The 21,120-nt window shown below is 37.8% G+C and overlaps 2 protein-coding genes across 2 annotated transcripts; both read right to left on the reverse strand.

Moving 5' to 3' along the window:
* Window positions 1–1,270: 1,270 nt before the first annotated feature.
* LOC131796858 (short transient receptor potential channel 4) lies at window positions 1,271–13,320 on the reverse strand. The gene is given in 14 exon segments (XM_059114468.2): window positions 1,271–1,411; window positions 1,707–1,896; window positions 2,226–2,252; window positions 2,457–2,824; window positions 3,474–3,501; window positions 3,504–3,641; window positions 3,644–3,685; window positions 4,235–4,472; window positions 4,808–5,029; window positions 5,122–5,231; window positions 5,990–6,070; window positions 7,439–7,500; window positions 7,702–7,887; window positions 13,185–13,320. Coding segments are annotated over 12 exon segments (1,470 nt in total). The 5' UTR covers window positions 7,791–7,887; window positions 13,185–13,320; the 3' UTR covers window positions 1,271–1,411; window positions 1,707–1,831.
* A 5,546-nt stretch (window positions 13,321–18,866) lies between these two features.
* Window positions 18,867–20,801, reverse strand: LOC131796862 (uncharacterized). Its single transcript, XM_059114471.2, has 4 exons — window positions 20,664–20,801; window positions 20,183–20,237; window positions 19,532–19,618; window positions 18,867–19,253 (listed from the first exon to the last, which is right to left on the reverse strand). The coding sequence occupies exons 2-4, from the start codon at window positions 20,229–20,231 to the stop codon at window positions 18,997–18,999; spliced, it is 393 nt and encodes a 130-aa protein (XP_058970454.2). The 5' UTR covers window positions 20,232–20,237; window positions 20,664–20,801; the 3' UTR covers window positions 18,867–18,996.
* Between the last annotated feature and the right edge of the window lie 319 nt (window positions 20,802–21,120).

Genomic DNA, 21,120 nt, shown 5'->3' on the forward strand with positions numbered 1-21,120 from the left:
CTGTGGTTTTCTTATTCATTTGATACTGTCTGACAGGTGCGAGAATGTTGAAACAAAAGAATAATAAGTTTGGCATAACTATGATGATGCCCATACTCTTGAAATAATACAGTTAAGAGAGTTAAACATCCATTCGTTGAAATCCAGGTGAACATTAGAATATTAGTCGTGGTCTAAACCTCTTATCAATCAAAACCGAACTTGTTGGGGAGCACGGTTTCAATCCACGGTTTGCCTTGAGGTAGAGGACCAATCAGAATGCTTAAATCTCCCCAAAAAGGCCTGACTGGGCAAATACTATAACGTTTTATTTTAAACAGCCAAGAAAAAAGCAGGAGAATAGGTATGAAAATGCAAACTCATGGTGTGGCCTTAAAGCAGTCATATATATTTTCAGGAAAGGATTGCTCTTTCTTCAGTCCTCTACTTACTTGACAATGGAAATAAAAGGCCGTGTTTATCCTTATAGCGCTTCTTAATAACAGGGAAAAGTTCTTCATCATAAAACTTGATATACTTTCTGCGTCGCTCTTCAGCCGTCTGAAGTCAGAGATAAAACCACAAAGTTTAATTCATGTTCTGGACAGAAATCTCCGATAAGCTTCCCCGCAAAGTTTCGCCATAAAGCAGTTATCGACAGGAATCCACAACGTATTAAGGTCTTTATATTGAACTTGTACAAACATGTATGGAAGACAGGTGATAACGATGCACTATAATTATATTAAGAAAGAGAGAAGATATGTGGTTATGTTTACCTTCTAAAAGCAAGGAAAAACAGCAAGGAAGGGGAGCAAAATTGGTACTCAGGCGAACCATCTTGTCATAGTTTAAACGAATTTCTAAACTCCTATTTTGCGAAGACAGTGCGCCTAAGACCCATCTTGATCATTTGCATTTTAGAGAGTAATATTTAAGTTAATACTGTTTAAATTGCAGTTGTTTCGTATTTTGATTTGGTGATCCATAGAGAAAATCGGCAAGCCTGCGAAAACGTTTAGAACTCAGACGATAGCGCAAACGCCAATTTATGTTGTTGACAAGTAAGTTGATCGCGCTAGCACTGGCTTATGAAAAAGACTATTCTTTACAAACGGGCGAAGTTCATGTAATCTCAGTTTGAAGATTGGTCAACTGGCCTCCACCCCACTCCCCACAGGAGTCTATGCCTTGACTTATTCCATCTTAATGCTTTCTATAAACACCCTTTGTCTTCGCTTACTAAAAAGGTGAGAAAGAGATTTGGCTTTGTATTCGTTCATACCCTTTCTCGGCGGTCACCACTTTTCCAGATGTAGCATTGGCAAGCGGGAAAAGAAATGATATTGAATGGAGCTACAATGGGATGAAATCTTCTGTACTCATCGGCTACTACTGCACGTGAAAACTTCCACTCCACGTCTGCATTCGTCTGAAGAGAAAGCGATACGCATTCAACGTTTTAAAATCTCATTCGATTGTAGGAGAAAGATATCAGAGCATTCGAATTAAAAGTTAAAAGCAAGACGATTAGAATAATGATTTGAACATGGTTTGAACACAATTATAATTACTTATGATTACTCCAAAATAACATTTGTTTTTCTTGAGATGACTTCGCTTTATGTTACTCGATGACGAGACTGGACACTGAAATTACACAACCAATGAGACAGTAGTATAGAAACTCAAAACTTGATCATAAAACAAAAAAGCAATTACATTACCTCGACCTTCTGATAGGTGTTTGTGAGCAATGCAACAAGCATGTTGATTAGCATAATAACTGACAGAATCAAGAACAACACGTACAGAACACCAACTACGGCTGAGGACAACTCTCCGTGAGATTTCATGGTCTCGAGATTAGTGAGACCGAAGACAGACCATACAAGATGTGTGGATGCTTTGAATAAGCTGAAAAATGAAAATAGAGCAGTTGGTTTCTAGGCCACGTTTTTTCTTAATTATCCAAACAGCATGCCACTTCAGCTTTTGCTTATATGGGAGTTCTTCATAAATACTAAGTTGACCAAAATCCGAAAGTCCACGACGTACATCACAATATTTGTGATGTACGTTAATGTGGGAAGTGGTATTTTCATGCTCCCGTTGAAGCTTGTACTTGATGCAATGAAAGCCTGTTGCATCTTTGAATTCTGATATTCTCAATGGCAGGAAATCAATTTTAAAAAAAGCTTCGACTTTGAACTTGCACATGTTGATTTCTAAGGACCATAACTTACCAAGCTGTTCGTCCTTCTGCGCAAAAGCTGTCATAGAGAGAAAACCAGGAAATTACAACTGAGAAAAATTAATTTAACTGGTGAGGAATAACTTGAAAAGAGACAAATGTTCTTTCGTCTTGGTTAGGATTTAAAAATTGGCAGAGCTAGTGATTTGTTGTAAACGATCCAAAAAACAACCGACTAACGAACAAATCTTTGTCAACGAACGAAGCAGAAGAGTTCACTGACCCGTCAAAATGAGTCCCGTTGATCTTCTTTGTCCTGTGGGAATCAAGTAGGAAATCTCTGCAGTGTAGATCATGGTGATAGCCACAGAAAATGCCACAATAACAAAAAAGAATTGAATCAAAATAATTGCTAAGTCGATGCACATTCGAAACAGAGCCAGTTGAAGAGGTCCGACTGTTTTGTTTACTTCCAGAATACTTGAGAACCTCAGTACAAGGAGCAGAGTGGTGATGCCATAAAAGTGGTTGACCACTTCCAGCAATCGGTTATGGTAAGGATCTCCTCCGAGGCAGATCGTAATGATACGAAGAACCAATATCAATGCATGTAGTGAGAGGGTCATTACATCAACGTAATTCCACATGTTCCTGGAAAGAAGAAAATATTTGGAGGTCACGTTTTGTTTCCGTCAAATATAAACATATCTGCAGTCATCTTACCACAGGAAAAGAGAAGAATTATGGATAGATAATGAAAGGGTATTTAGCGTAATATCAGTAGATAAACATGCCAGATGAATACAGGAAAATGTGCTACCACGTTCTTATCAAATTTTCTATCAAAAAGTTAAACCAGTAGATAACCTTGGTAGATTTACTATTTTGAAGTTTTTCTAAGTTATGTGTCTCTGATTGATATGGTAGATCTGCCTTCTCCTTCAAAGAACATTTTCAATAAACCAAAATCTTCTATGGGAGCTTAATGAATGTCGGATTATGTTTGATACCAATTGAAAATTTTAACACAAATTAATGCCTTATTTTTACGAACTTTGCAAAAGAATTAAAGTAATTTACTTTATCTGCATTGAAGTTGATATTCAAGTGATTTGCTAAAGGTTATGAATGCGGCGAGAATGATAATTACTAAAGAAGATCTACAGGAGGACGAGACGAGGTTTGCCTTGAGTTAGCAAGACACAGTCAAGAAAGAACCCAAAAATTAAATAAAAGGAAAGTAGGGAAAAGATAGATTTTAAAAAAGGTAATAAATGATAAAATAGGGAACTTTTGTTACCGCAGATAAACTCGAGACTGAGATGTCTGTACTGTTGGACCTCAGTCAGCAAAGAACCAACATAAAATATCAGGATTAGGTATTCCTCTGTCTTCGCGGAAACAGAAGATGGTAGGACGGAAATTCTTAAGTGCAGCACTATGAAGACAAATTGACTGAGTTTGTCCTCAAAAAGATCACGAAAGGTGTCGTCAAGTAGCTCAAGTATTTATCTGCAAGAAAGAAGAATAATTGGAAAGATTTCTCACTCTATGAAATTTTTCAGAAAGCCTTTCCAAAGCCATCGGGTCCTAGTCATTAAAAGGACGGCCAGGGGACATATATGAGTAGCAAGCTTAATCTAAGTTTAGTCAGGCGTCTCTGTTACCAATGAAGAAGTTGTTGAATTTCTGCATTTTGTTCCTTGAGAATAATCGCAAATACTTCATAACGCCTTTCCCAAACCATCGATTCCTAGTCACTATAAGATCGGCCAGGGACACATACAAGTAGCAGCATAATTTAAGTTCAGTCGGGCCTCTGTACCACTGAAGAATTGTTGAATTTATGCATTTGTTCCTTTAGAATAATTGCAATAGTTTCTTTACCTCATTCTCCACTTTCAAACAAATGAATAAAAAGCTGATTTCTATGCTTTTTTTTTTCGCATTTCTCAAAGGGGTTTCTCAAGAGTACGCTTAAATTCATTCCCACTATCAATATCATTAAAACTCTTGAGTGACTTTCTTCTTTGCTTACTACTGTGTAGAGAACATACAGACCTCGAAGGGGCTTTTCGGTTTTTCCTTTTTCTTTTTCCTCCTCTGTACGCTTACTGTTGGATATCTGGTCCATGTAGAACACATATGCGATGAATGGACACAAAAGAGGAGTTAAAGTCGTCTCGATTATGGTGAATATGTACAGCAAAACAAGCTTCCATCCCGCAAGGTAGTGCGACGGCAAACCATAGTTCCATCTCTGGTTCACCAGTCTGTATGTCAGTGGATGCGAGACAAACTGCGTAACATTGCAATTTATAAAAAATTAGAGCATGAAAAGTTTTCAGTTAGAAGAAGAATAGCTGCCATTTTGAAAGGGCGATTGCAAAATCGCGTCGCAACTTAGTTGTTCTTCATTCAGTATCTCTTGATTTCTTTATGTGCAAGGTTGCTTTTGTCTATGGCAATCTAGATCTTGAACCTGAACCACAGCCCTAACGTTATCTATCTAATTTCTAAATCATTAAACGGACATTTCATATTGTTCACATATACTCAACAACAATAACAACAACGATGAAAGCAACACTGACAACAATAAGATCAACACGAGAATGAAACGGTTTCCCTAACCTTCTTCTGTTCGTGGCGTATTGCGGACTCTGTTATACTGTCAAGTAGACATGCGTAGGTATCCATATTTTCTTTTTCTTGAACATCGATTTTTATTTCCTCTTCAGTGTTTACTTGGTCCATGAGTGTAACAGAGAAGTCCTCGACCTTTTCTGCCAAATTGTTGAGAAGAACCACATTTTCATTGCGCGTTTTGGCTAGTTCCCGTAGCTTTGCAGAAACCTATTGTATTAAAAAATGAACATTTTTTCAACTTTTATTGAAAAAGAAAAACCATTTTTTTTTTGGCTAAAGGTGTTATGAAAGTCACTTACCTCAAAAGCTTTTGTGAAGGGATTTCGACACTGAAAAAGGTTGTCGACGGTGATGGTTTCCGTTATCTTGTCCGCAGTCTCATGAAAGATGTCTCTAATTTTTGTCTCTTCTGTGGATGAATGAAATGACATGCTAAGTCGTTTAGGAGAAATTCTCTTTCTCGACAATACTTACCACTTTTGTGCTTAGTGGTTCAAATCCTCTAAAGTTTTAGACTGAAATCCTTTTTCTGCTTATTTATGTTGATAAATATCTTCCCAGTCGTGATGTTATCGTAAATATACACATTTTCGACTATTTTCGTGAAATATTGATCGGACAGATGACATCGGATGGTCTGGTAACGTTTGGAGGATGGATTCTGTTTGCATCCCAAAGGATTTACTGTCGTCCTCTTTTACCTAGAGAATCCTTACCAACAGACTACCTAAACTAGAGTGTTCCTCAAAAGATAGGTGAGAGGGTGTACTGACCATTGAGCTGAACATGTTAGTGCTTCACCATTTTCTCCCAAGATTGACACCCACAAAGGAGCATCTTATGATACTTTAAAAAATGGCAGTCAAACAAAATCTAAGCGCAGTTCCTCAGTGACATTGATCTAAAGTTTTTGAAAACTAGGATCGCTGCAAGCTCACACATTTCTTTCTAAGGACACCTTCTCTGCTCTTTTTGCCTTACGATTGTCAAAGAAACGTTGTTGGACCTGAGCGATTATTTTCATCTATTTGCACCTGTATGGGCTCTTGATTTTTATAGACAGGAATCGTCAAACTTACGAATTGGCGTTGTAACATTCGACACCAATACTCAGTTTTCTTGGAAAACATACATCTAAGAAGCAACTTTTAAAGAAAATTTTAATACCTTCACTTATCTCTTTTTCAGGACCGTCTTCCTCGTCTTTTTCCGAGTCATAATTAGGCGGATTTATTGTATGACTCAAACCTACTATGAACAAGAAAAATATATTTTGACATTGGCCTTTTTTCATTCGAGCGGGGATGGCATGGGATGGAAGATTCTTGGTAGTCTGAGTAATAATTTCATTTTAAATCATCATATTTGGTACTTTCGAGCTCCGATTCGCTTAATGTAGGTCTTTGGCGAAATATTTGTAATTATAATTTTGTGCTGTAGGCCGCAGTGTATTATGCGAAAATCGGTTTTGATTTAAGGTTGGGATCACGTTTACAAACGTGAAAAACAATTTGAAGATCCCACAAACAGTTTATTATTGTACGTTTGCTTTTTGCTTTTTGTTAAACCTTGAAAACTAGGATAATGGCGGGAAGGAATCAGTTTTCATGTGTTCTCTTAGCTCTTTAAGAAAGAGACCGCTAAAAACCTGATTTTCAATACGAGTATAGGTGTAAAGCCTTTGAATTTAGGTATTATTTCTTTACTCACTTGAAACGCACCCTCTACATAAAGGTTTTGTATTTGACCTAATTTTGAAAGTTAAGTTTTGAACCGATTGGATTCAGATATGACCTATGTACTTTACGTTACAAAATCAAATACCATAAAGTAAAACGCAAATTTTTAGTAAAGAGTATCATTGCTTTGTAACCAAATTCTCGTTACTAACTTTCAGTTAACCCTTTAACTCCAAAGATCTGGTTATTAATTCTCCCCTCCAGTTGCAAGACATGTTCTTGTAAATAAGTTACGAGAATTTTGCGTTAGATCAAGATAAGAGTATTCCCATTACCTGTTTGCTAGATGGTGGATGGATATTGTATGAAGATGAAGAAATGTAAAATGGTTTCCGTGTTTACATAGCCTGATGTAAACACGCGGGAGGTTGGGAGAACACGAGATAAGCGTAGGAAACCACGACACCAAGCGGAGTGGTTTCCAGCTTATCGAGTTATTTTATTATAAAATAACTAATGAAAGAGCCTCTTCTTGCAACGAAGGAAAGCGACGTGCTTGTTGTTGTTGTTCATTTGGCTTTTCGGCCATTTCTTGAATACTGGAAAAATTAAACTCCAAAGAAAAATTAGGAAAATCTTCTTCTTCCATGACTGTACTCAAAACAAACTTAAAGAAACTGAGTTACTGCTAAATAAATAGCAGGGAGAACTCCGCGAGAAGATTCAGGATGATAAACCGTGTTTACATACGCTCATGTAAAATGGTTTTATGGCCAATCAGAGCGCGCGTACTATTTGAATTATTTTATAAAGTTACTTGTTAATCACTTCTAGGAGTCAATGGGTTAAATATCTATCAACTACAAACGAGGAATACGATCGATGCGTGCACCAAGCTTAAAATAAAAAAAACCAAACAAAAAACGAAAACACTAACCTTCTTCCGATGGAATTATTTCCTCTCGTACATGAAAATGACGGTTCATAAATTCTTGAGCACTAATGGGATATAATATGCCTTGATTAACGTTGGTATCATCTTATCAGGTTGTGAGAGTTCACAAAAAGTAATCGTTATACTATAAACAGCCTGCGTTGTCAAGTGTCAAGTCTATTCTTTTGTGGCAAAGCTACATCCTACTTTGATCTGGATCATGAGGGCTTGCAGAGAATGTTATTTGCCTACCATGCTCGTCTTACCCTCTTGTGGCCTTTGTAACTTTTTTATTGACGAAGGTACTCATACGAGTAAAGATATCTTCTTCACTCCCACGTTCTTCACCCGCCATGATTTGGTTGTTTTATCTCAAAGGCGTTAGTGCTGAATTGTCTGGAAAGGCTTAAACAGTTCTTCCTCTGCGTAAAGTTTCCTCTGCACCCTAGAGCCTGAAAATTGCAAGATTTTAAAGTTTCCCCAAACCTCAGGACGAGTCAGAGTATTTTAACCGAAAATTGTTATTATTATTGTTTTTTCCATTAAATGTACAGTTGAATTATTTAATTTTGGCTATGCAAAGTCGCTTTTTATTAAATTAATATACCACGTGATTATCTCTCGCTGTTATTTCCACTCTCGTGACTCTTCAAAAAATGACGATTTTGCTGTCGGGGTAGTTACGTCGTTGAAATTTGTTTCCTGCAAGGGTTATTCGTATAAAGATGGAATCTTGGATTGCTTCTTATTGTGTTTCGACAAGAAAGGATAATTATTTGGATTTGAACACTAGGACCAGCAAACAGCTTCTTCTGGAGCTTCACTAAAGATTCAGTCAAGGCAGAAAATATAATTTTTCTTTACAACATTAAACTTTATTTTCCTGGAGTTCAAGAAGTCTCTTTCGCTTATACTGTTCTTTCAGATGTTTGTAATTGCTGGCAATTTTGCCAGTGTCGTGATTTTTAACTATCAATTTGCTTGAGCATAGCGACGCGAAATTATATTGGCTTGAGCAGGAAGTATTGATTTAACAAATAGAAAAGCCTTGACTGTGCTCTGTTCTGTTAAAAAGCACGCAGGAAGCGGCTAGAGCACGAAAGAAGTGACTACGTCGAGTGTTTCTCCCTACACTTCTTTCGTGCTCTAGCCGCTTCCTGCGTGCTTTATAACAAAACAGAGCACAGTCGAGGCTTCTCTATTTGTTAATTATAATAAAGTTCGGATATAACGCGTGCTGTCATTGGTTGAAAGAGCGTGCTCTATGAGAGTACAGAGCGTAGAGCTGAGCTAAAGCTGTCACGCCATCAGCCAAATTGTACTATGTTTGACCTTTTCCGGGAACTCTCTCTGACTTTTTTTCGTTCGAGCCGGCGAGTAGCAACGGAGGAACCATTTCGAGTGCAATTTGGAATAAATAAAAACGAGTAAATTTTTTTAAAGACTAACAAAATTGCACGAGCCCGTAGGGCGAGTGCAATTTGTGGTCTTTGAAAAAATTAACAAGTGTTTGTTTATTCCAAATTGCACGAGAAAAATCATGTGATTACTTGTTAATAATATTCATGGAAAAATACGAGATGGCGTATCATAATTAAACATAAGCAAAGCGCGCATCAAGTGCAAAAATAATTTATTCAAACCGCGAGTTCGGTCAAAACAACCGCGTACGATCAAAACAATAATAAATTATGCAATGATATCTTCACATCTTTAAGGTGCAAAAAAGTTCAAGGAATCCAAGGCTTGCGTTTTATTTGCTATCTGTGAGTTTCTTTGATTATTGACCAATCAGAATGTCTGATTTGTTTCTTTCTTTGCACTGAATTAACCCTCTTCTGCACTCAATTAACTCTCTTCTGCACTCAATTACCTGAAAACTGCATTTATCTTAACCAATCAGAACTGAGTAATTTTTCCATGTATATTATTAACGTTATTATAACGTGAGCAGAGACGAAAATCTTCAAGAAGAAAACGAAATGGACAGTCCGAGTTTTAAAGGTTTTCATGCTTAGTTAGATGGAAAGCTTATGTACAGTAATAAAAATCAAACACAGCTAACACTCGTATGGTAAGTAAAGTTTCGTGATCAAAAACAAAACAGAACAAAACAAGAATGAGGAAAATTATAACCAAACTGGCATAACTGTTAAAATTCACACTAATCATGCCGATGTCAGAGCGACTTCAATCACCCTGAGGTCCATCGCAGCTAGCTCACATGGCGATCTTTGGTCATTGCAGTAAAGCAAACTTAAGGAAGTATATCAGCCGCCCTTCGAGTGAAAAAATAAGAGCTTGCTCTGATATCCTTTCCGATGAGTTGAGTGGAAGGCCACATCAGTCAGTGCAGCCGAGTGTCACGGCGCTGTCATCCCGAGCGATCTTTATGTTCCGGTGAATTCGGCTGTCGTTCCTTCATAAAACGCCCTCCTTGAATTGTTTGTTTTCTACTTGTCATGTGAAAAAACTTGTGTGTTTTTATGAGCCACGTACAATTCTGCCGAGTTTCTCTTAACATTTCACTTTCAGACTCTGTGTTAGAGTCTAAAAAAATTCAGGCAGAAGTGTTAAATTCGACCTGCCGAACTGTTCAAGTTTTTAAACTATTGTAGAATGTAAACTTTGATGGTTTGACATGTTTGACAGCTTTAGTCTAGTACAGCCAATCAGATTATTTGAACTATTCTAACAGGGATTCTGATTGGCTTGTTGTAGCGTGCTTTATGAGAGTATAGAGCATGTTGACGACGTTGTTGTTCGATTTGGAAATAAAGTTTGTTTTGAAAATTGAAAGTAATGCTTGCTTAAATTGATGTGTCCAGAGGGGTTCAGGGTAATTTAGAGACAAGTGTCTACCGTAAACCTACCCACACTGACAAATACCTCGCCTTCGATTCTCACCACCCTATTTGCCATAAAAATTCTGTAGCCAAAACTTTACTCAGGAGGGCTGACTGTCTACCATCTTCACTCGATTCGAAGGCTGAGGAGAGGAAATATGTTTCCAATGTCCTAAAGGCAAATGGCTATACAAAAACTTTTCTCCGTAGCTGCCAAAAAACCAGTTACAAATAGTAACGCTCTTGATAAAAGGGAACCAGCGACTGGTTTTGCTGTTATTCCTTACATACAGGGTGTTACGGAACCCATCAAGAGAATTTTGAATAGCCACAACTATCTAAAAATATCTGAGCGGTGTGTCTGGAATACCTTAGTTCATGTAAAGAAAACCGCAACGGGACCAGACGAACTCCCGTACTGGATCTGGAAAGACTGTGCTGAGCTATTCACACCAATCGTCACTCACGTTTGGAATCTGTCGCTGTCTACTCATACATGGCCAGACTCCTGGAAAAGGGCAAATGTTAACCCTCTCCCCAAAGTGAATATGCCTATAGAGGACTCGGACTACCGTGGTATTAATGTTACTCCCGTTATTGCCCGGTTGTTTGAGAAGGTCGTGTATCGTACACAAGCACAGTCAGTCATAGAGAGCAACCTGAGCCACACCCAATTTGCATATAGACAGGCGGGTAGTTGCACAAATGCCTTGCTCGCTATCCAGCACCAGACATACAAGTATTTAGATAGTAGTGACTATAGCGCAGTGCGAATTTTTACCATGGACTTCAGTAAGGCTTTCGATTTTGTGAACCATGCTATTTTGTCTGCCAAACTGAAACAGCTACCTCTAAATCCGTACATTATCAATTGGTATCATAGTTTCCTCTATGCAAGACAACAGCGTGTTGTTAGTTATAATTTTTTAGGACAGTGGAAACTTGTCAATAGAGGAACCACACAAGGTAGTGTAAGCGGACCGTATCTTTTTAATATATTTTTGAACGATTTGGAGATTTTTTTTAATGGTTGCCCTGTGCTTTTTAAATATGCCGATGATTCCACTATTCTTTCGCCTATCACTAGGAATAGTGACCCGTCTGCCGACTTAGTAGGACAGTTCTTAACATGGTGTAAAGACAATAGAATGGTCTGCAACCCTTGCAAATGTAAAGAGCTGGTTGTTAGAAAGAAAAATCATAATGTACTCTACTCTCCAATTAATAATATTCCCCAATGTAATAGCTTCGTTTTATTAGGAGTAACTTTACAGAGTGATGGAAAATTTGATGAGCATGTAAGAACTAAGCTTGTCAAAGCAAACAAGTGTTTACACGTCCTACGAACTTTGAGAAAGGAACATTACTCTCAGGCAGAGATTGATCATCTTTTTATATCGATTGTTTTGGCTAATTTTAGCTATGCACTTTCAGTCTATGGGGCATCTGAGTCCGATCTTACGGTTGTACAAAAATTTTTAGACCGATGTCATGAACGCGGTTTTATCTCATTTCCAGTTTTTATCAAGAACCTTTTAAACAAACAAGACAGAAATATTTTGAAGAAACTAAAATCAACGGATTGCCACCCCCTGAAAGATATCATTCCTGTCCAAAAGACATATCTACACAATCTCAGGAAAAAAGGCTGCGCGCGCCCGAAAATTAATACACAGCGCTTTATGAACACATTTGTAAATAGGTTGATATTTAAGCTCCATTTATTGTAATGATATACTTTTTAATTCATAATATGTATGTAGATTTCTGTAGTTTTTTCAATTCATTGTAACATAAGATATGTAGTTTTATCTTATGATGGAATAAAGACTTATATATATAGACTTATATATATACACAACGTTGAAGTTGCGCAAAAACCTTTTCAGACTTTGGGGCATATTTTCGCCAAACCTAAGGATCCTGTCACGAAAGAACAATGAACCGACGCCATTTATTCTATTCCTTGCAATGACTGTGACAACGAATACATCGGACAGACCAAACGTCAGTTTGGTACACGGTTAAAAGAGCACCAAAAAGCGGTTTTCCTTTGCAAAAAGGAAAATTCAGCTTTATCGGAGCATACATGCTTAACTAACCATACAATTGGGTGGGATAAAACTATCACCACTTATCGGCGTTGCCACCAGCGCCTTTGTTTGGAGGCTTGGCATATTAACTCCGTCCACGCTCCTTTAAATCGTGACGATGGCGGTTTGCTTCCTGGCGCCTATTTACACCTCGTCAGAAAAAAGGCCGCTAATTAGTGATCATATAAAGGACCTCTTGTTGCAGCGTTTAGATCACCCCTGATGAAGGCACTAGACAGGAGTGTCGAAACGTTGGGTCTATGAATTGTAACTTCTTCGGTTACATTCATTAAATCTGCAAACCAGAGTAGCATCAAACTATGTCTGATTATCCACCTGGTTGCCCTGTGAACTTTAATATATTTTAATGCTTGGGAGTTTGCTTGGGAAATTTAACGGATTCTTTATTATAAAACAAAATTATAAAACAAACAAGAAGTGGGGACTACGCCTCGTGTTTCTCCCAACACTTCTTTCGTGCTCTAGCCGCTTCCCGCGTGCTTTACAACAGAACAGAGCATAGTCAAGGCTTCTCTATTTGTTAATTCAAGCGTCATAACTTGTCAATACCAAAGGAAGGAAAATCAAGACGTTTTTCAAGATAACGCTTTGATTTTAATCGTAATTTAAAGGGGATAAGGATTGGCGATAATCTCAGCCGTTTGAGTGCTTTTCACAACATTAAATCGTGAAATACCGATTGTTGAGGGCCAAAGAGTATCAAAAAGTACGTTGATAGCTCAACTTAGGTATAAACAGGATTGCTCTGGAAGTAAAATAGTGCTTTAAAAGTCATCTTTAAATCCTTACCTTAAGCAATCCTTCGACTCCCAATTCAAAATTTTGCGATCAGTACGCTCAGGATCAACTTATTATAATAATTAAAGGATGCACTGTCTTTTTGTGTTAGACTCTTTTCTCTTAACTTTTACTGCATCGACTGCACGTTTAAAGTAACTTTTCGTTTTTGCTTTGTGAACATTTCTTTTATACCACTGGTCGGCTGCTATTTGCATAATTAAGGTTTTGTTTATCAATCTTAGACAAGGAAAAATCGCTGACCTTGACTGACTAGGTACTTAACCAACAAATGACTAATGCGTCATATCCGTTAATGAAGTGGCTTGGCTTAGAAAATATTAACTTCCTGTTCCTGTTTTTCAGATATGCTTGTAAAAGGTAAAAGTACAAATCTTAGTTATATTACCCTGTAACTCCGCTTTTCCGTGCTCAAACATTCACTGCAGTTCTATCGGTAGAAATTACTACACGAAGGGATTAGATTAAGAACACAAGGCTTTACGGTCCAAGTGACTTCAATAAATGGTTTACTAAAAGCAATTGTGATATTATGTAGCAAAGAACTTTGAAATGAATTTCTCATTTCGAGTCCTGTTCTCTGTAATAATCTCAAGATAGCATCTGTTGAAATATCTCTGAAGATTATAAATTTTATGGAGAGCAGATGTCACGATTAATTACTGCATTATGGATGGCTTGGAATGTATTCAGAAGCGGAAAAAATTCCTCGCTCGTTAGGTCGGGGATTGGAACAATTTGGTTGTTAATAGCAAACGCATCATGAAAAGGCAAGGAGTTCAAACATCGACCACCGGATTGACGATTGATTTGGTAGAAGTTCCTGTTTACATAGATTCCCCAGTACACAGACGGTTGGAAGGGTTCTAGTGGGGTCCTCGTTGAAAAATGTGGCACTTTGTAAGTGCCTTTTCCAAATCAACCTCAAACAAAAAGAAAACAAGAGAACGAAATTTATGCCAAGAAATATATCGCTAGTACAACAGAGTATAAAGTACTTTTTTCTGAAATTGAACATTCTCTTTTCAATGCTTATTTGTTACGCATGAAATGAAAGCGAATATAGCAAAATTTAGTCGAAGGTCACGCAACTATTTCGAGCCACCCGAGTGAACAGTAAAGAGTCACTTTTGTTACTTAGAAACCTCTAAAATGATTGGTGAGTAAGTGCTGTTATTATATCAAAGTAGTTTGATTCTTAAAGATACTGCTGACATTCTAAGTGTAATAGCTACATCTTTTTAGATGATCATAATTATGATGATCAAGATGGTGATAGAGGTGACACTTTTTACGGAATACTGCAAAGTAGCTCCTCGCCGGACTGGAGTCTTCAATACAGTAGCTTGTTAGTGCTTTTTCATTCCGATAGCAAGTCCGTGCTGTATTTCAAAAAAGGGACCAGCTGCAGGCTATTTCTGGCCGGAGGTAATGATAAAATAAACTAAAACCTAACAAATTAACTTTGTTCGTCTTTCGTTATTTTGAACTAAAAGTGGAGCTCGTAGGCTGCGCTTCAAGCAAGGCTTTAACATTATTCGATTCATGCAGTTCAGACTTTCCATTAGTTAATTTCTCGATGAATGCACGCTAATTTACGAACTAATTGTCATCTGTTGGTCTCTCTCGAGTTTCAGAAACTGCTACTTACGGCAGAGTATGCACCACCCAAAAAAAAAGAGACAACATTGAAAATCGTGTCCTTGACATAAATTGGACAATTGGAGGACCTTACAGTAGGCTGATTCACCCAAACAATAACATTTTATCTAAGAGCTTCCTTGACTTATAAGAATCGAAAATCGTGGCAAATAAAAAGTGCACAGGGTTAACGATGTTTATTTTTCCACAGATTTTGTTCTTATTCGCAAACGATACATCCACTTTACATGGCCAGGTCTGTTAAGGCACGGAAAGTTAAAATTTTGTGTCAGGGGACCTGGGTGTGAAAATTGTGCCTGTTGCTGTCGGAAATGAAGCATATGTGACGACCTGAGATACATTTCTTCTGAACCCAGCCGTATTATCTCCTTCGGAGTGGACCAGAATCCTCCAACTCTAGTGAAAAGGCTTTTACGAAGTAGTTTCAACTATGCGAATATGAAAGTGATCTTCGCAATAATGAACGCTACTTGAGTAGTAGTGAAAATAAGGCCTGAAAAAATATCAGTCCTGTACCCACGACCTCTGCGATACCAGTACCGCAGTGTTCCCTTACAGTGATCGGTGGAATCTATTGGACTAAGTAACCCTAAATATCTACTTCTTAACATTTAAACTGTGCATAATTTCGTGAGGAACTTACACATCTGTACCGGGAAATCGATGGCTTGTAATTGCTCAGTACCGAACTTCCTAGACGTAGGGAAAGGCCGCATACTGCCATTTAGGAACGAGGATTTATATGTTGAGAAATAAAAAGCTTTTAAATCATTAAAAATAAAGTCTAAATGCGTATTCTTGGAGGAAAAAGAAAAAGAAATGATTCCAGTATGTAATGATAGGTATCACACATCCTTTACTAATAATGCGGCTTTCTCACACGTTTTGTTATCCGAATAGGTCGTCTTATAGCTTTGAAGAGTGATTATTTTAAGATTTTCTTTATTCTTGTTTTCTTTGTTTTATTTTCCTCGGAGTCTTCGACTTCCTCGGAGTCTTTATTGCGGAATTTCCATTTCGCAGTTGTTCCTTACATTTGTCTGAATGTAGTCACTTTAAGAGGCAATCTAATCGGGCTCAGTCCTGGTTGACTACACCCACAAGCTTGAGGACTGTCATGATCGTATCAAGTAAACACTGACACTACACTCTTAGCACATCGAAGGTTAATATTAAGAATGGGCGTGGATAATTGTTACTTACAGGCTGATTAACTCAGTGTTATTATGGAAGACTCCAGATGGTAGCTCTTTGATCGCGTTGTTACTTAGGGCCCTAAGAGGAGATATTCCATGATTTTAGTTAGAATCATATTACCTCCTGCGTGTTGCTGCCTGAGGTTTTCTTTTCGGTCGGAATACAGTTTGTTTGTGCCGTACCCAGGTCAAACAAACGCTTTCACTCTAATCTTGAATGTGAATGAACAAGTTGATATATATCAACACTTTAAGTATGGTACAATCTCACTCATCAATGATTGAACTGGATAATTGGGAAAATAAGTCGCCTGGCAAATTCATCAACTTGTTGCCGTTTAACCACCTGTAAGTTTTGGAAACTTTGTGTCAACAATGCGTGGAAATTTATAATTCCTGTGTGCGTTCGGCTGTAATACTAATGTGAAAAGAAATGCAGAGTGCGAGACCCGTTCTTCTGAAAGGAAACGCTTGCAGGTGCCTCCCTCTTCATACTGGCCACGCCCATGCAGACTGATAAAACAAAGTTAGCAAGGGAATAGAAATTGGATTTACAAAACGAGGGCCACTGACATATGCTAGGAAATGATCATGGATTCAACTGTCTAAATACAAACCTTCCTACCCTCTTTCATTACTATTTACTAAGTGCTACGTATCATACTTTCATGACTTGCACATTGCTTATTCTTGTCAGCTCTTAAGTGTTTTTATATATCCTTTACCTTCCCTGCATTAAATCCAGCTTGTTAGTCTTTGTTTCCAGGATCTGGTATCGGACTTTAGCAGTATCGAGACCCGTATCTTCGGGGACACTTTTTGATAACTTGAAGAAACAATTTGTTTTCTACCTTGTCATGTGAAAGAACTCGCGTGTTTTAATGAGCCATAATTCGGCTGAAGTTTACTGATTATTTCACTTCAAGATTCTGTATTAGAGACTTAAAAACTTCAGGCAAAAGTGTTAAATTCGACCTGCCGAACTATTTTAGTTTGTAAACTATCGCAAATTGGGAACTTTGATGGTTTTTGAACTTTGATGGTTTGACACTTTTGACAGCTTTTGTGTTGTACAGCCAATCAGATTAATTGAACCATTCTAACAGGGATTCTGATTGGCTGATCGTAGCGTGCTTTACGAGAGTATTGAGCATGCTGACGACACTGTTGTTCGCTTTGGAAATAAAGTTTGTTTTGAAAATTGAAAGTAATTCTTGGGGAACTTAACAGATTCTTTATTATAAAACAAATAGAGAAGCCTTGACTGTGCTCTGTTCCGTTATAAAGCACTTAGGAAGCGGCTAGAGCACTCAAGAAGTGGGGAGACTACGTCTCGTGTTTCTCCCTACACTTCCTTCGTGCTTTAGCCGCTTCCTGCGTGCTTTATAACAGAACAGAGCACAGTCAAGGCTTCTCTATTTGTTAAATAATGATAGCCTTTCTCATTGACCGCTCTCCTAGTGAGTTGTTCTGCAAGTAAACACATACACAGTCAGCCTAGTACTTTTTTACCCGCGTGCATTTAACAGGGAAGTGCATGTCTCTCATGTTTTTGCTTCTATTCAGCGGCTTATTCAAAAAGGCATAGAGAAAACGGAAAGTGAGTAAAGTCGCAATGAATTTTTTTCTGTATTATGGATCTTATCCTTCAGCTTACCTCTATTCGTTCGTAGGTGATGACCAATTTAATAATCAAAAATGTTGAATAAAAGGATGAGCGCTGATATAGTGAAGCCAACGTACAGTAGTTGTGCTATGTAATTGGACAAAGTATCACTGGGGATGAAGAGTTCCATATGTCTCGAACACCAAGCAATGTTCAGCCCAGGAAATGCCGCGAAAAGCGAAGTCAGCTAAAAACCATTCTTACTTAAAGAAGATTGTCAAAACCCCAGAACGGAAATTTATTTTCAATTCAGCACTCTTAATCCCCACGATATCAACGAGCGATTTTCATTCAACTAATTCATTCTCGCATTCTTGTCACCTTATTCCCAACAATGGCTTAGCTGCATTTCTACATATCAACATACACACAACCCACAATTCCTCCATTCACCCTAAAGAAGGGCTAACGCTTGAAACTTCAGCTTTGAAACTCTTAACGGTGGCCATTTACGTTATCAACTCAGTTGATAATACTAAATTACCTTAACTTATAGATTGACTATTATCTCACAAGCTACAAACTCGTACTTATGTAAATGTGTTACAATCAAGTTTGTTCCTTTGTTGCGTAACAAATGCAAACATTTATATCCTCTGGTTGTTTCATTTGTAAATAAATTTTCTTGCCCTTGCTTTATAGAATTCAGAAGGAGACCCTAGATCACATGGATTGATTTTGAAGGCTCATTTTTCAAAAATGAATTTAAAAAGTGGACATTCTTTTTTTCTTGGGGACTGTGGAGCACAGACTGCTAATGCGTCGTTTGGTATTTAGAATTCTGTCGTAGAAAAATGAAAATGATCAATTGATCAGCTGACCGTTTGCCATGCTGTCAGGCAACGGAGACAAGCGAATAAAGCGAGTGGAAAAATGCCGTGAGTGTTGCTGCGTCCCTAACAATCACAAATGATCGTTCGCCTATTGGTCCGCTGACTAAGTACCTGAAGCAAGTTAGAGTTGCTTCCATGTGAAACTATGACCATCTTAATAAGGAGGGGTGGCATAATTCACTTTCGTTTGTTGGAATGGTGAATCAAACTGAGCTTCGCTGGTGTGGGCAACTTAGGTTCTTTTTTGTGTTTTATGTTTCCCAGCTACAATTAGATTATCTGTGTGAACAGCATACTGCGACATACAACGCTCAAGTTTAATTAGCCTGTAATTACACCTTTTTCTGAACGTGATTACAAAAACAATGACTTGATCCAACTATGATTCTGTTCCAACTATCCATTCCCTACGTTCACCTAAGGAAGCTGTGACGTAATAAAGCAAATCAATCTTCATCTTCATCGTCGTCGTCGTCGTCGTCGTCATCATCATTATCGTCTTCATCATCGTGTTCGTTCTCGTGATGATCATTGTTTGAGTCCGCAGCATCATCGATTGTTTCATCGTTTTCTGATTGATGTTCCTCGTTAGAGGACCCTTCGTCTCCGCTGGGTGACTCTTCCTCATCTTCTTCTTCTTCCTCCTCTGGTTCTTTAACTAAACTTTCGTCACTTCCCTCATTGGAGTGAATGCCTACATGCGCTTGAAACATGATTAGGGGATTAATTGAAGACTAGCAATGCTTCATTAGTACTTAATCTCCATGCTAAAGTATTGAAGCAGAAATTTATTTAAAAACAAAATACGCAAAAATTCAACATGTAAACAAGCAAACAAAGCTTAAAAGAAATGGAATAGATAGGTAGACTAACAAACAATTTCAAACCAAAAAAAGACATTTATCTGTATTATTGAATTAATGAAACTATTAAAGAGAGCTGCGATTAACATAAGAACGAGCAGAGCAATCTTTTATTTACCTCTCATGACCAGTATTGAATCTTTCTCTGGATTATTTCGTTTGTAAACGCGTTTCTCGTCCAGTTGTTCAATTGGGCGCCCATACGCTTAAAACGGTTGAGCAGATTATAAGGATAAAGTAATATCAAGAAGAAGCATTTTAGAGCATTGCTGAATATATATCGTAAGAGTTATCGATACTCGATTCATCCGTGCTTGAAAAAGTAAGACTCTGAAAACCAACCAAATCTAGCTTGCTACAGGGAGACGGATTTGTACATCCCGTTTCTATTTTTTATTGCTTTTTCGACAACAAGCCATTGACCACTTCATAAATCTTGCAAAGGAAGAGAAACGTTTATTGGTTTCTTAAACATAGTGCGATCAAAGGAATTGCAAGAATTGCTGATCCTCAAAAATACTCCCATGAGTTCAACTACGTCTTAAAAATAATCATGAAGATCCCCTTGGACTCGAATCCCAGATATAGAGAACCCTACCCAATTAGAAAGAAAACGCTCATCGTTGACCTGGGATCTGAACCGGTGCCTCCATGACCGGCTCATGGTTAGCTACTTTCTTCGGATTTGGTGCAGTGAAGACAGCGAAGATAGTGTATTTCATGAAGGTTTTTTAAAGTGAACAATGTTAAAATTGCACTTCGTTCTTACCATTGATGACGGCACAGCACAGTATCAATGTAACTATGACAACTTTCATGGTTCCCTGAGTGTAAGAACGTGTCTTTCATTCAATTTCCATTCAGATGCAAGTGAAGTACGTAACTTTTAAAACAGTGTAAATGATCACCTAAGTTAAGCGGAGTGTGACTCATACATTTTAGCAGCGTTAAATCTAGTTTCAGTAGCGTGTTTTGAGCGTTTCGAGGTTACGCCTATCCCTATGAACAGTTAAAAGACGATCCCACATAATTTCTCTCCAGTATTTTGTCAATTTTCCTTGAAAGTTTGATGCCATCCATTTAAACTCCTGGCTGAAAGAAGTTGGTGTCATGAGGAAATAGTAACATGCTTTTTAACTTTTGTCTCGATGTTCAGATCACGGCAAGGAAAAAATGTTCTTGGAAAAAGATCATCTTGTGAAAATCATCACAACCATCTGAGGCGTTTTAAGATACACTAGTGAACTTACCAGTTTGCAGGGTCAGATATCCGCTAACTTAAAATGTGATTTATGATATCACTTATCGTCAGCCTTGAACTAAGAATGAAGGATGTGGACCTGTTTATATCACAGCAACCAATGAATTGCAACCACGGATGAGACAAGATATTCAACAACCTGAGCATGTCGGGTCAATAACCTCCGTAAAACAACGACTAGTCAACAAGTCAGCAATCTTTCATGGATGAATGTCCAAATTCTCCACACATTATTAAAACATTAAACGTGGATTTAACTAGCGTTGCAAAGTATATATCTGAGAGCCTTTAAGGCAATATAGAAATATGTTTCAAACTAAAAAAATAAAAATATGATCAGTTTGCTTCCTTCTGCTTTCGGTTACAATAAAGTTTTAAATATGGAATAGTTTTTCATCGGTACAGCTACAGGAAAGCCCTCAAGACTAGTGTTTGTGCGAGAAACT

Source organism: Pocillopora verrucosa, chromosome 1 (genome assembly GCF_036669915.1).
Source record: "Pocillopora verrucosa isolate sample1 chromosome 1, ASM3666991v2, whole genome shotgun sequence".
Lineage (NCBI taxonomy): Eukaryota > Metazoa > Cnidaria > Anthozoa > Scleractinia > Pocilloporidae > Pocillopora > Pocillopora verrucosa.